This window comes from Electrona antarctica (assembly GCF_951216825.1).
Source record: "Electrona antarctica genome assembly, chromosome: 11".
In the NCBI taxonomy this organism is placed as follows: domain Eukaryota; kingdom Metazoa; phylum Chordata; class Actinopteri; order Myctophiformes; family Myctophidae; genus Electrona; species Electrona antarctica.
Window position 1 is genome coordinate 39804650 of NC_136792.1, and position 14220 is coordinate 39818869.

At 43.6% G+C, this 14220-nt stretch overlaps 1 protein-coding gene across 1 annotated transcript in view; it reads right to left on the minus strand.

Moving 5' to 3' along the window:
• Positions 1-14220, minus strand: part of LOC306932591 (calsyntenin-2-like) — a 297254-nt gene that overhangs the window by 57580 nt on the left and 225454 nt on the right. The window contains exon 8 of the mRNA XM_079514444.1: positions 9836-9957. Coding sequence (XP_079370570.1) covers positions 9836-9957 — 122 coding nt within the window. The remainder of the gene's footprint in view (positions 1-9835; positions 9958-14220) is intronic.

The following is a 14220-nucleotide window of genomic DNA, read 5'->3' on the forward strand; positions in this document are numbered from 1 at the left end:
TGTATCTATTTCATTATATCGATATTCCACTGTTACGTTCTTAGCTTACGCATGTTTCATGATAACTACTTGTTATGTATGTCATGTATTGCCATGCCTTTGTTCTTGCTTAACCCATTTTGACCTGCATGAGATCAGATTCTAAAAATGTCTTCTACATCCTGACAGTTTTCTGAAAAAGCTATGTTTCTATGTCAGTCGTTCTTCGATTTTTCAAAAATAGCAGACCTACAAGCTCGTAGCGCGCCACTCGGTGGCGCGCTATGAGCTTGTAGATCTTCACAAACATCATGGTGTTTGACACGGACAGTATGGGCCATACTGGTCAACAAGATTTAACATGAAGAGTCATTGACGGGGAAGGAAACGCACTTCTGAACAGACATCCAGCCAATGAGCTGCATGGCCACAGCTGAGAGAATGGAATAATTACTAAGCAGCTCTCTATGCCTCATTAGCGCACACATGCACACACACACGCACACACACACCCACCCACACACCCACACACACACACACACACACACACACACACACACACACACACACACACACACACACACACACACACACACACACACACACACACACACACACACAACACACAACACACACACACACCCATCCCCTACCGCAGCAGCTGCTTCATTCTGGAAAACGAACACCCTGGGAGCTATTGCTCAGGAGTCTCCCATGTAGCTCCACAACTGACTCCCTGCCAATTTCACTTTCCTTTTGCCCCACGCCACCCTGCACTACCGCTGACTTCAGGCAACATCCCCCTCAGTGTTCTCCTGATTGGTTTTTCTAAAAAAACAAAACAAAAAAAACATTGGGTCTCTATGAAGTACCCACAAGTGATGTTGTCACTTTCACACTCATTCAACAGGCACAGCGGAAACAATTCTCAATTATTGGAGGCCTCCTATCTGTGTAATTTCCCCCCTCTGTATTTCATGGCCTGGAATGTTTGCAGTGATTGAGCTCTCGATCACGCTCTCGCCACGACACACCTTCCCTCCGGCCCACGGGAGTTGGAGAGGATGTCGTGGATTGAGTGTACGTTTCAATCCATCTCTCCATGCGCACATGCAACAACCCCCGCTGAGTCGATCGGTTGCACAGTTTGTGTTATGTGTGGTTGTTCAGACTCAGAGCGGGCTGGAGAACTGCTGAGCTGATCAACTTCATACTGGACATAACACTTCCTTGGGTCCTCAGCAGTACACTAGGATGACACTAGGAGGTGCTCTAAATATGCATGATGATTGGTCTCTGAGATAGGCCATTCAGAAAGAGACGGTTCTGCAGAATCACTGTCTCTGATCCATCGACTTCACAATCGGCTCTACATTTGGGTCCTCAGCAGCAATGCATGCACACTTAGCCAGGCCCGCGGGAAGTACTTTACACTAGCAGGGGCTGAACGTGTACCTGGGGGTGCGTGCACGCGCATCATGCACGTGCATTTTCGCGCATTTTCACGCGCAAACGTGGCCTTTACTTTCCCTCTCCACACGCAAGTTATATATGAACGAACTGACACAGGCAATTAACCAGGATAAGGTGCCAATACTGTGATACAGCATATTTAAATCTCTTTTTTTTTCTTTCTCTCCTGTTCGAGGGGGGGCTGTGCCTGGGGGGAGGGGGTGCTACAGCCCCCCCAGCACCCCTACTTCCCTCAGCCATGCACTTAGCGTGTTAAGTCAATTGGACAAATAGTTCTCAAAACATGCAAAGGACAGTCAGATAGACATACAGTTGGAGGCCATCGATATTGTCCTTTTCTTTTTGCTGAGGTTTGCGTGATCTGCGCAAAAGGACAGTTAACCCATTTTGGGCGGGAACCCCTTTTGGTGTTTTAAACATTATGTTATAATTTAGCTATTGAAAAATAGCAGACCTACAAGCTCGTAGCGCGCCACCGAGTGGCGCGCTACGAGCTTGTAGGTCTGCTATTTTTGAAAAATCGTGAAAATATTTATTTCAGAAAACTGGAGGATTTAGAAGGATTTTTATTTTATTTTTTTATTTTGAGGTCAGGCCTAAATGGGTCAAATGATAAGGGACAATATCGGTGGCACCCAACTGTACAGACAGACATTCCTAGAATGTATAAATAGACTAGTGTCTGATGTCAGTATAGGTGCTATGACGTCTGTACCTGTTCCTTTGCATCATTCACGTCATTGCTGGTTATGCCACATGTCAAGATGTATTGGAATTGACTAGGCAGGTAATATTGCCACACACTGGTTCTTGAATTATTGCTGATATGACTTGACACTTCACATCACCTTGGGGGGGGGGGGGGGTGAATGTGAAGGCAAATGAGTCAGTCTCTGTACACATACAGAGATTTGTGGAATTTATAGATAGATGACTCACACTTTTCAACTGCCTGGACTTTAGAGTCCTTGAAGAATACAATGGGAAAAGCACAATGTTCCAGACAGTCATGACAAAAGTAGCAAAATTAGCCATCAATCAAGATTGGCAGCCTCCATCTCGGAGACATCTCTAACAAGCCTCCTATGCATTTACAGACGGCATATGCGAATGAGAAACACAAGGCAAGGGAAGAGTTTGACTGGAACCCTATTTCAGACCATTCTCTCGCAAGACAATAGGCCTCCAGACGTCACAGACTGCCTTAGTCTGTCATTAACAGATAGCACATTCATTTCCAGCAGGCAGAATTTTAATTCATCCACATCTTTGTGCCCCATTCTAGCAACCGTGTATAGCCACTCACAACAGCTGAATGGGTTCTGTTCTAAATTAATTGGACTGGTGTGATAAAACAAAATGTGGGGAGGAAGTGAATCTTCTGTTGAAGGTGTTGCCAGGCCGGAGGGATTCAGACATTAATTTTGTTTTAAAGACATTAAGAGAAGATGAGAGGAGAGGAGAGGAGAGGGGCCCTTTGCCCTAGGGTTTCAAAGACAACTATTATGAAGAGATGAGGGCAGACAGACACTGAGCGAGAGAGAGAGAGAGAGAGAGAGAGAGAGAAGAGAGGCTGGCTAAAACTTCAGCTAAAGTGTACTATATAGCAGGGGTATTTATGTTAGCAAGTATTTATGTTATGTTTAACCAAGTGTCTGTGTGGAGCCAATAAATGAGTGAACCTGCATCAAGCTGTCTGTCATTCCATGTGACTGAGAGGAACCCACAGTAGCAACAGACAGCGCTACAATAACCTTTTACATGTTTTACATTGTTATAATGATCATTAGACTCAAAACAATAACCTCGATTCTCTCCCAGACTCCCTCCAAAGTCAGAGTTCAGAGTTTTAATGAATGTAGAATGATATACACAATGTAATTTGCATACAAATGTGAGGGACTTTATTTATTTGACTACGTTTTTATTTTTAAATAGTTCATCAAAAATGCTCTCTCACACACACATGCCAGTGTGCAAGGTGCCTAAGGTTGCCTACCCCTGCTATATAGGTCTGATGGGATGGGCACCTGAGCTAAAGAGAAACGCTTTGCCAAAACAGTTTTACCCATTCCTGCTAGCTAAAATGAGACATTTAACACTTTGTATGCACGTCCTGGGAATCAAAACCACGGGGTGCCTTGGACGTGTATGGACGGTCTTTTTTATTGATATAAAAAATAAATAAAATAAAGATTAATTGTTTTTGTTTGGCCTTTCCTTCTGCAGCTCATAACTCTAAATCTAGGGCGCTCTCCATGGTTTTGACCAAAAGGGCAATGTTCTGTCATCATTTCAGACTTCAGGAAGCATCTCGTTTGGAATATAAACGCTTCTAGAGAGACTTTAGGTGTACCAGCGTGAGGTAAGAATGGAAGATTATGACTCCCGGTTTTATAGATGAGAGGCCAATATACTGGCATTCATCCAAGAGTACACTTTATATTATCCACCTTCATCCTTTTTGAAAAAGCTCAAAGAGAGGCTGTCATGATAATACCATTCCACTGAGGCAACCTGACTTAACTGTCGAACTTAACCCAACGAGGCATAAAGGGGAAATAAACTCCAACTGACTGTACAAGTCTGGTTGAGAGAACGAGACCAGACAAAATGCCCTCGCTCTGACTTGTCTGTGCAGGATATCTGTCCCAGAATCTCCTCTAGATATTAACCCATTTTGACCTGAGATCAGATTCTAAAAATGTCTTCTACATCCTGACAGTTTTCTGAAAAAGCTATGTTTCTATGTCAGTCGTTCTTCGATTTTTCAAAAATAGCAGACCTACAAGCTCGTAGCGCGCCACTTGGTGGCGCGCTATGAGCTTGTAGATCTGCTATTTTTAAATAGCTAAAGCATAACATAATGCTAAAAGGGGTTCCCGCCCAAAATGGGATAAAGGCCAGGGTGTGGTCAGAAGGTGGGGGTACGACTCCACATGTCTTCGTCCAATCAAGGCCAGCAACCTGTCTGGTGAAATTAGCCCCGGAGGCTCTCAACTCCATGGGCTCAGCTGTCATGTCTCTATCCACAAATCAGATTTCTTCACTGGGTGACCTCAGGGTCTGACAGCTGCGGTGACCCGCCTGACTTTGAGAGGGACTCCCTGACGGATGGAGTGCATGCATGCTCACTGCAGGCACACCCGTATACAGGCACCATTTTTAGAATGTAGTGTATGAATGCATGTATTATATATAATATATACAGTATACACAGCCTGTATTTATACACACACTCAGTTCCGAATGTTAAATTGAGACACACAGCCTGCACAATAGCCCACCCACCCACATCCACTGCATAATATCAAGCCTCAAGGTGGTGTTCCCTGCATTAGCATGCCGTCAGTAAGGTCACAAACTCACCTTGAGCCTGCTTCCACAGCATACCAGCCACCCCCTCGCCTTTTACACAGACACACGCACACAGCTAGTCTGGCTCGAGCAGCTTTACAGGTTGCTGATCCAGTCTGGGTCATGAGTGGATATGTATCGGTACATGCATGTACAGTACACTGTACATGTACTGTACAAATGATCCAGTTTGATTCAAACTGGATCAGTTGTGCATCATTTGTTGAAAACAAGCCCTGGACCAGATCACACTAGTCAACTCAGAACAAAAAATGGGCTTTCCGCAATGTGGATATGTGGACGCGAGGTTCCACACACACCATTAGTGAGTAAGGAATAGAATAAATCATAATAAATCAACATTTGACTCACAAAATACCTTTGATGTTGTCAATAGAGATGTACAGTATTAGGGAAAAATATGAATTTGGGGTATTCAGTACGTATACAGTCACTGTATTCACCTTACTCTTGGCCCTTCTTCAGGGCTGCTTCATTCAATATCTGTTCACTTCCTCCCTAGTAAGCTGTGGGTATAATCCAAGACCAAAAATGTGAGACTTGCCATCTCCGGTTGACTTCCCGTAATCTGCGGGCGGACACATTTTTAGGAGACGGGAAGCAGGTTGGAATCCATATTATTTCCTATGCATGGAAGAGTGAACGTGAACACAGTTTCTGAACGATTATTTAGCCTCATGGTCACTGAACTAAATATTGGACCCGATCGTAGCAAGCCCTATTCCTAAGATCTTCATAGGCCTACTAAAGAAGGGCAAATCAGGAGAAAATGTATACTTTATTATCAGCAACCTGGACGAGTGCTGGTGCTTTGGCATGGGGGATAAGATCTTAATTTTAAGTTTAAGTTGTAAACAAGCTACGATGGATGAGCTGTCAAAGTGCTAGTCGACCATAGGCTATTTACAATATGAAAACCATGCATGATCTGTCACTTAAACAATGTAGGTTACACACGTTGGAATTAAACATGGAACCTGCAGCATTAGGTGAGTAATTCATTGTATATGTGTTGGACGTTTGTGGTTGTGCTAATGATAAACGATAAACTGCTGCTACTGGGATCCTCCTGCTGCTTACAACGACTACAAATAAACTGTGCAGCTTTGCATCTTTGTATCTTTTGCATCTGCCTGTGTGAAAGCAGCATAACGTTGTAGCAGGATACGTACAGGTGCTCCTTTGAGTACTAGCCCAAAATAATAATGTGCCCCCTGATTATATGAGACAATTTGAAATGAAACTTCTATGACAGTGCTGACATAATGAAGTTACATTATTCCGGGAGAGGGGCTCAGCCCTGCGGTCGAACAGGTCTTAATTTGGATTAGCATGTAACTTTTGAATATTGTACATCTGTACTGAATTGGCTGGAGAGGGTTATGGGATCGGATATATCCCTATTCCAAATGATTTCAGAAGTGTGTGTGTGCCCATGCAGTTATGAATTATATGGTAGGGGTACATAGCTCAAAAAAGGAGTATGAAAAGACAATATTTCCATAATGGGGCGGTACAATATTTTCTTGGAGTCCATCAATTTGCTCCTGTATTGGCAATAACGGGAAACATGGGATGGGAGCCCTATGAAATAAGATGGAATGGTAGCTTGGAAGCTTTGTGGAATAGACTTTTTAAACTGTAAAAAGGTGTATGGGCACACAAGATAGATATTTTTATAAGAATCGGGGCATACAATATATTGCCAAATAAAAATACTGCAGACATCCCCTTGGTTAAACAAATCGTGTCTATAGTATACATCAGAATGAATGGTCAGAGGATAGATTGTATAAACCAAACCTCAGAGCATTTAGAATGGAGAATAGAGCTTGGAGGCGACCGCGAGCCAGACCAATGACTATGTGGAATTATAAGTCCCGCTGGCTTTGGAACACCTAGAGATCCCACAGTAGAAAGACAAAGGCGCTAATGTATTAAATGAAAGATTGATGGATGGATGGATATTTTGCATAGAAAGTGCTGTACATGTTGCTAAAATAAATAATGAGTCACTCTGTTGTCCACCTGTCAGAATGAATGAAACTGCAATAGTTTATAGTTGTCCACTTATCCAAATCCCTCAGGCTTTGATGTTGTTTGTCTGCCATCAAGCCGTTCACTGAATGGATACAAAGATTGCATCATGTTTCAGAGAAGTCCAATACTATAAGAAAGTCCAATACTGACACATCCATCCTCTAATCGCTTCCTCGCGCCTCAGCCCCGCCTCTGATGAGGAAGTGAGCATTAGATGTGAGGACAGAGGAATCGATAGGGTTCGACTTAAGAAATGGGAACGCTCCTCGATCACTGAAGTGTCAATTTGAAGTGATGTAAATTATTTATGACACTTTACACTAACAGATCATAGCTTATTACTGCGATGTCATGGTGTATTTTCTATACTTTATGCTTAGGAATTCAGCTGTTTGACATGCATCCTCCCATACTGTAGAAACACATGCACAACAAACCGCAGGACAGTACAAAGATCAATCACCAAAACATTATTGAATTTGTAAGTGTATGTTGAATAATCCATACAAAGAGGTTTATGGTAATCAAATAATCCAGTAAATGTGGTCTTACATTTGAACCCATTTAGACCTGAGGCCGATTCTAAAAACGCCCTCTAAAACCTAACCTAAGGTTTTGTGAAAACCTTAGAACCAAATTCTTATTAAAAAATCACACCCGTGTGAACTGAGTGGTGCAACTCCCCCCCCCCCCCCCCCCCCCCCACCCTCTCTCTCTCTCTCTCTCTCTCATTAGCAGGCAACAGTGCAGCACTATCTCTCTCTCTCTGTTTCTAGCACAACAGCGCCCCTACTGGTACTCATGAGTCACACATGAGTCACACACAAACAAAGTCACACACAAATATAGTCACACACAAACATAGGTTAACACGGACATTGCTGTTCCTTGGAGTGGTTGCACCACTCAAAAAATAAATATATATTGCTATATGAGACACAGAGGTGGCTCTCGGCAGTAAAGGTATAACAACGCATAGGTTAGTTACTCCAGATCTAAATGGGTTAAAGGATATTATGCTTTGGGCTCCATCTCGCGCCAGGAGCCCTATTTCCTTAATTTGGGGATTTAGTATTGTGTAAGAGGCGTTCCCCCGTAAAGAATGCTATCTTGTGCCACCAACTAAATCCTTAAAACACCTCCGCTACCCATTACATTATGCATAGGTGTGGTTTGGGCGTTACGCAATTTAAACCAATCAGTGTGCCAGGTGCCATTGCCTTTAAGAGATCTATTATCCATAATCCTTATGCCCTGGATCTTGCCTTGTGGAAGAGCAATGCGTGCTGCCTTGGAAAACATTCATATCAGATACAGAGGGTTGTTTTGTGTGTCCAGTATCTGACTATCTGCCATCCACTCCGCCACCAACACAGCCAAGTTGTGCTGTCCCCCCCCCCCCCCCCCCCCCTCCCGTGCCGTTTATTTTTTATTTTTTTTCACCGCACAGAACCATATGCACCAAAAACCCACATCATTTCATTGACTCACACTCACAGCTCGCTCAAATCTGGACCATTTAAAAAAAATCTAAGTGCTGTCTAATTTGTAACCGGTCTTTCATGAGTGTACTGCCTCTCTATGAAAAGGTATCAAGCGAAAACGATCATTCGGGAAATCGGATTAATTAAACAGACTTGCACTGAACTATGGCGAAATCACATTGGAAATTACACCCATTTACGGTAGCATTTAATTGCCTTTCATCTGGTTGACACAAGTATCAGTTACGTGTTACTGATTATGGGGAATTTTACATTATTTTAAATCCATTACATATTTGCTGCATAATGGGGTGATGAGGTGATGAAACTGAACGAGGGAATCGCCCACAATGCACCTTGGTACAAATCTAATAACTTATTTGACTAGACAATTAAACACAATGAGCACAAGGAAATGGCACTTGCTGATTATAGGGAAATTACAATCACAGATTTGTGGAGAATTAGGACAGAACGAGACCTCTGAGCTGTGAATGTTCTGCAACATGCATGCGTCAAGCCGAGGCAGCTCCAACTCAGGTCGCACCACCTGAGGAGCGCATTCTTTTTATCAAACGGATTCGCATTATGGGTGGTTTGAAGAGGCACTTTCCGTTGTCCTAAACCTGTGTGCACAACAAGATAGCAAATATAGGGAAAGCGCATCGACACGCCTACAGACACACCTCCACCCGCAAATATAGGTGTCAGCTAAATTAATAGTGGGTTGTGTGGCTGCAAGATAACGTTTACGCATAGTGGAAGCTCCTAAATGCGTAATTCACGGAAAATGTTTATTACTTGCAGATAAAGCATGGCATACGATGGAACCCATTATCAATGACACATCATTGATAATTTCTGTAATGCAACAGTTCTCATGATACCTTTTCAGGCAGCATGACCCACTTAAGAAGTTGGAAATTTTGTGGGCAAAACTCTACTACTATTTTCATTCAATCCCTAGCTGTCTTGAATCCGTGTCAGCTAGCATGCTGTGTCTCATAACTCCAGGCACAGTGGAATCCTCAGAGGACTGCTTGTATGAGAAGGCTGGGAATGAGATGAATGCTGTAGGGCAGAGGAGTCTCACACGGAGCACTAGCTGTTGTCAAACATCATTACTGAGGAACTACTATACATGCATGTTGAAACACTTATTTTGCATGGCTGTTAAAATGAATTAATGAGAGCTGTAAAAAAAAAAAAATAATAAGGAGACTCAAACATTATCACGCACGCACGCAAGCGAGCGCGCGCGCGCACACACACACACACACACACACACACACACACACACACACACACACACACACACACACACACACACACACACACACACACACACACCCACACACACACACACACACACACAATTCCCTAAACTGCGCTATATTACAAGTATTGACCTTTAAGACTCAATCTATACAATAGTTCTACTACTAGTACTACAGGTTTTTCATGAGTGCCATGCGGCCTACCTGGTCCAGTTTCCAGTGGAACTCTGCAGGTCTGAAGGTGTCCACCTGAGTGAAATCTCTCCTGAGCAGGAACACCAGGCGGCAGTTGTGAACATACAGGGAGTAATGGTGACGGTTCATCTCTGTAGGGGAGAAAAGGACCCAGAACTCAGTTGTGAACATACAGGGAGTAATGGTGACGGTTCATCTCTGTAGGGGAGAGAAGGACCAAGAACTCAGTTGTGAACATACAGGGAGTAATGGTGACGGTTCATCTCTGTAGGGGAGAGAAGGACCCAGAACTCAGTTGTGAACATATGGGAGTAATGGTGACGGTTCATCTCTGTAGGGGAGAGAAGGACCCAGAACACAGTTGTGAACATACAGGGAGTAATGGTGACGGTTCATCTCTGTAGGGGAGAGAAGTACCCAGAACTCAGTTGTGAACATACAGGGAGTAATGGTGACGGTTCATCTCTGTAGGGGAGAGAAGGACCCAGAACTCAGTTGTGAACATACAGGGAGTAATGGTGACGGTTCATCTCTGTAGGGGAGAGAAGGACCCAGAACTCAGTTGTGAACATACAGGGAGTAATGGTGACGGTTCATCTCTGTAGGGGAGAGAAGGACCCAGAACTCAGTTGTGAACATACAGGGAGTAATGGTGACGGTTCATCTCTGTAGGGGAGAGAAGGACCAAGAACTCAGTTGTGAACATACAGGGAGTAATGGTGACGGTTCATCTCTGTAGGGGAGAGAAGGACCCAGAACTCAGTTGTGAACATATGGGAGTAATGGTGACGGTTCATCTCTGTAGGGGAGAGAAGGACCCAGAACACAGTTGTGAACATACAGGGAGTAATGGTGACGGTTCATCTCTGTAGGGGAGAGAAGTACCCAGAACTCAGTTGTGAACATACAGGGAGTAATGGTGACGGTTCATCTCTGTAGGGGAGAGAAGGACCCAGAACTCAGTTGTGAACATACAGGGAGTAATGGTGACGGTTCATCTCTGTAGGGGAGAGAAGGACCCAGAACTCAGTTGTGAACATACAGGGAGTAATGGTGACGGTTCATCTCTGTAGGGGAGAGAAGGACCCAGAACTCAGTTGTGAACATACAGGGAGTAATGGTGACGGTTCATCTCTGTAGGGGAGAGAAGGACCCAGAACTCAGTTGTGAACATACAGGGAGTAATGGTGACGGTTCATCTCTGTAGGGGAGAGAAGGACCCAGAACTCAGTTGTGAACATACAGGGAGTAATGGTGACGGTTCATCTCTGTAGAGGAGAGAAGGACCCAGAACTCAGTTGTGAACATACAGGGAGTAATGGTGGCGGTTCATCTCTGTAGGAGAGAGAAGGACCCAGAACTCAGTTGTGAACATACAGGGAGTAATGGTGACGGTTCATCTCTGTAGGGGAGAGAAGGACCCAGAACTCAGTTGTGAACATACAGTACAGGGACTAATGTTGACGGTTCATCTCTGTAGGGGAGAGAAGGACCGAGAACTCAGTTGTGAACATACAGGGGGTAATGGTGACGGTTCATCTCTGTAGGGGAGAGAAGGAGAACACAGGAGTACAGCCCAGGGGAGCAGAGAGCCAGCATTACAGACGAGCAGCTTTTAACAAAGACTGACGTCTATTCTCAGTAAGCTCTATAAAACCTAATGGGTAAAAGCCTGATAAGGAAAAGGAAAACACTTTCTTTTCTAAAGGGACTTAGCTTTCTCCATGGCCTTCATTCAGTCTTGCACACAATCCTACAATCTTGTGTTTCAGCACTTCTCCATGAGTTGCTACGTCTGTTGTGTACTAATCCAGCCTTGCTCTCTAGCACAGTAAATCAATGACTTCCACTTTCCTGAATGCATCTTATTCTCAACTCTAGGACTCATCTTAGGTAACCCTTTTTGGGGTGCATAAGTTGGTCAGACAACAGTCCGACAGGCATTAGTTCGACAACACTGTCGCCCCCGACATGTGCTGCCGGCTACCTGTGTTGCGGGTTAAAACTCACCCGTGCCTCGATCCCGACATGCACGGTAGGTTAAAACGAACCTGTGGCGGGTTAAAACTAACCCGTGGCTCCCGACATGCGTGGCAGGTTACAACTAACCAGTGGCAGGTAAAAACTAACCTGTGGCTTCCTGTGAGGTTAGGTTTTGAGTTAGGTTTTGGGTAGGCCGGTGTCGGACTCATGTAGGACTGTTAGATCGTCTGACCAAACACATGCACCCGCCCCTTACGTCATATGGCAGCCTTGTCTATGGATGTTTAATGATTGTTTAGAGCAGGGGTTCTCAACGTTTTTGGCCGGGGACCCCCGGAAATGCTTTGTCTCGGGACCCCCGCCCCCTCCCGACCCCCAATATAAATTGACTGCTACAATAACCTTAAACCATTTTGGGCGGGAACCCCTTTTGGTGTTTTAAGCATTGTTATAATTTAGCTATTGAAAAATAGCAGATCTACACGCTCATAGCGCGCCACCGAGTGGCGCGCTACGAGCTTGTAGGTCTGCTATTTTAGAAAAATCGTGAAAATAAAATTTAAAAAAAAGCACTTTTAACAAAAATCGTTTGCCAGCCAAGTCTATGGACTTTTAATGTTTGAATAGGGCACTAAATGACGACGTGAGACGTCATGTGTCCAATATAAATACATCTTGTGACTGGTTTCGTTTTATATAACACACTGCCTTCATGTCTCGTAGTCGTAGCGTATATATATCATGTGGCGGCCACAGTGGGTGCCCCTCACATCACACAAGTGTGATTTCTCCACCATAAAACATCTTAGTGGTAAGATGCATTACATTAAGTTGTTCTTTTCTTTTCCTGTCTCTAGTCTCTGTCGAAGGACCACGCTAGGCGTCAATACAAGTTACTAGTCTATTTTACATCTTAGGCCATATCGTACATAAGACACATTTCTATTAAAATGTATTAAAATGCAACAATAATTTAACCCATTCTGGGCGGGGACCCCTTTTGGTGTTATAAGCATTATGTTGTACTTAAAAAATAGCAGATCTACAAGCTCATAGCGTGGCACCGAGTGCCGCGCTACAAGCTTGTAGATCTGAAATGTGGTGCAAATCTTTGAATATATATTCTTTAAGAGCGAATGTTTTTAACTCAAATCTTTGCTTCTGGGGGGGGGGGTCCCTGGAACAATATATTTCCAGATGGGGGTCGGAGGCCAAATACATATCATTTTTGGGGTCCTTGACATGAAATATTGAGCACCACTGATACAGAAACATAGGTTTTTCAGAAAACTGTCAGAATTTAGAAGACATTTTTTTAATTTCGACGTCAGGCCTAATGGGTTAAACAAAAAAGTGTGTATTATCTATCTCAAGCAAGTCTCAAGTCTACATCCATTAATACTGAAACAAATTGATGCAGGCTTCTTCAGTGGAACACATCATACGCCATATAAAGAATTGAAAATAGGAAAGGCACATGCCCTCGAGAAACCTTCAAAGGAGCGTACTGTATGTGATACGCAGGAGGAGCCGATGAGGGGCTGAGGGAAACAAAGTGGACTTCAGATGCCCCTGCAGGTTGCCGACAAGACGAATAAATGTATTTACTGTCTGTTTCTACTGATTTTAACTGATCGGGATTCGAGCAGCAAGCGAGTGTCATCAGAGTCACGTTTGTTTTGGGAGCCAGGCAAGAATGTTGTCACTTCACTTGTTGTAGTTGTCAGGGGAAATTAATTAGCACCATAAGCAGCGATCATCCTCCTATTCATAATGTCATCTCAGCAGAGGTACAGTAGGCTACTGTGGTGTCTGAGTGCTAGCTAAACAGAACAAATCCGTAATCACCAGTCCAGGGTTGACAGATTGTTGTTGTTTTTGTGAGAGAGAAACAAGCAACCAAGTCTATTAAAATAAGTCCAAATAAGGAGTCAAACTTTATTGTCGAATGTTGTTTTACAGCACTTCTCAAACATTGTCATGCCAACGACCCCCAATATTTTAAAACAACTTTACAGAAATACAAGCCCATGGGTGTGGGCGGGAATAAACTAACCCAATCTATACCGAACCCACGATTTCTCAGGTTTATTGTTTTCACCCTTGTGTGCCAAACCCGGGAAATCTCAGGTTCTTTTCTTTAATGTAATTTAATCCAGAATTAATAGTATTTTATTTATCGTTCGTTAGCTGCTTTTAGCAGCTAACGAACGAACGATTTTTTACAAAAATTTTTAGATTTTCATTATCGTGAGAACGATTGGCTTCCATTTTCGCATTGCAACTTTTCAGGACTAGAAAGCCTGCAGTTTCTATTAGCTTGGATTCCCCATCATGCAGACCACCCTAGTAGCCAAGTTTTCTTACAGAAACTTGGCTACAGTCAGATGGAGCATCCGTCCTAATTGAAA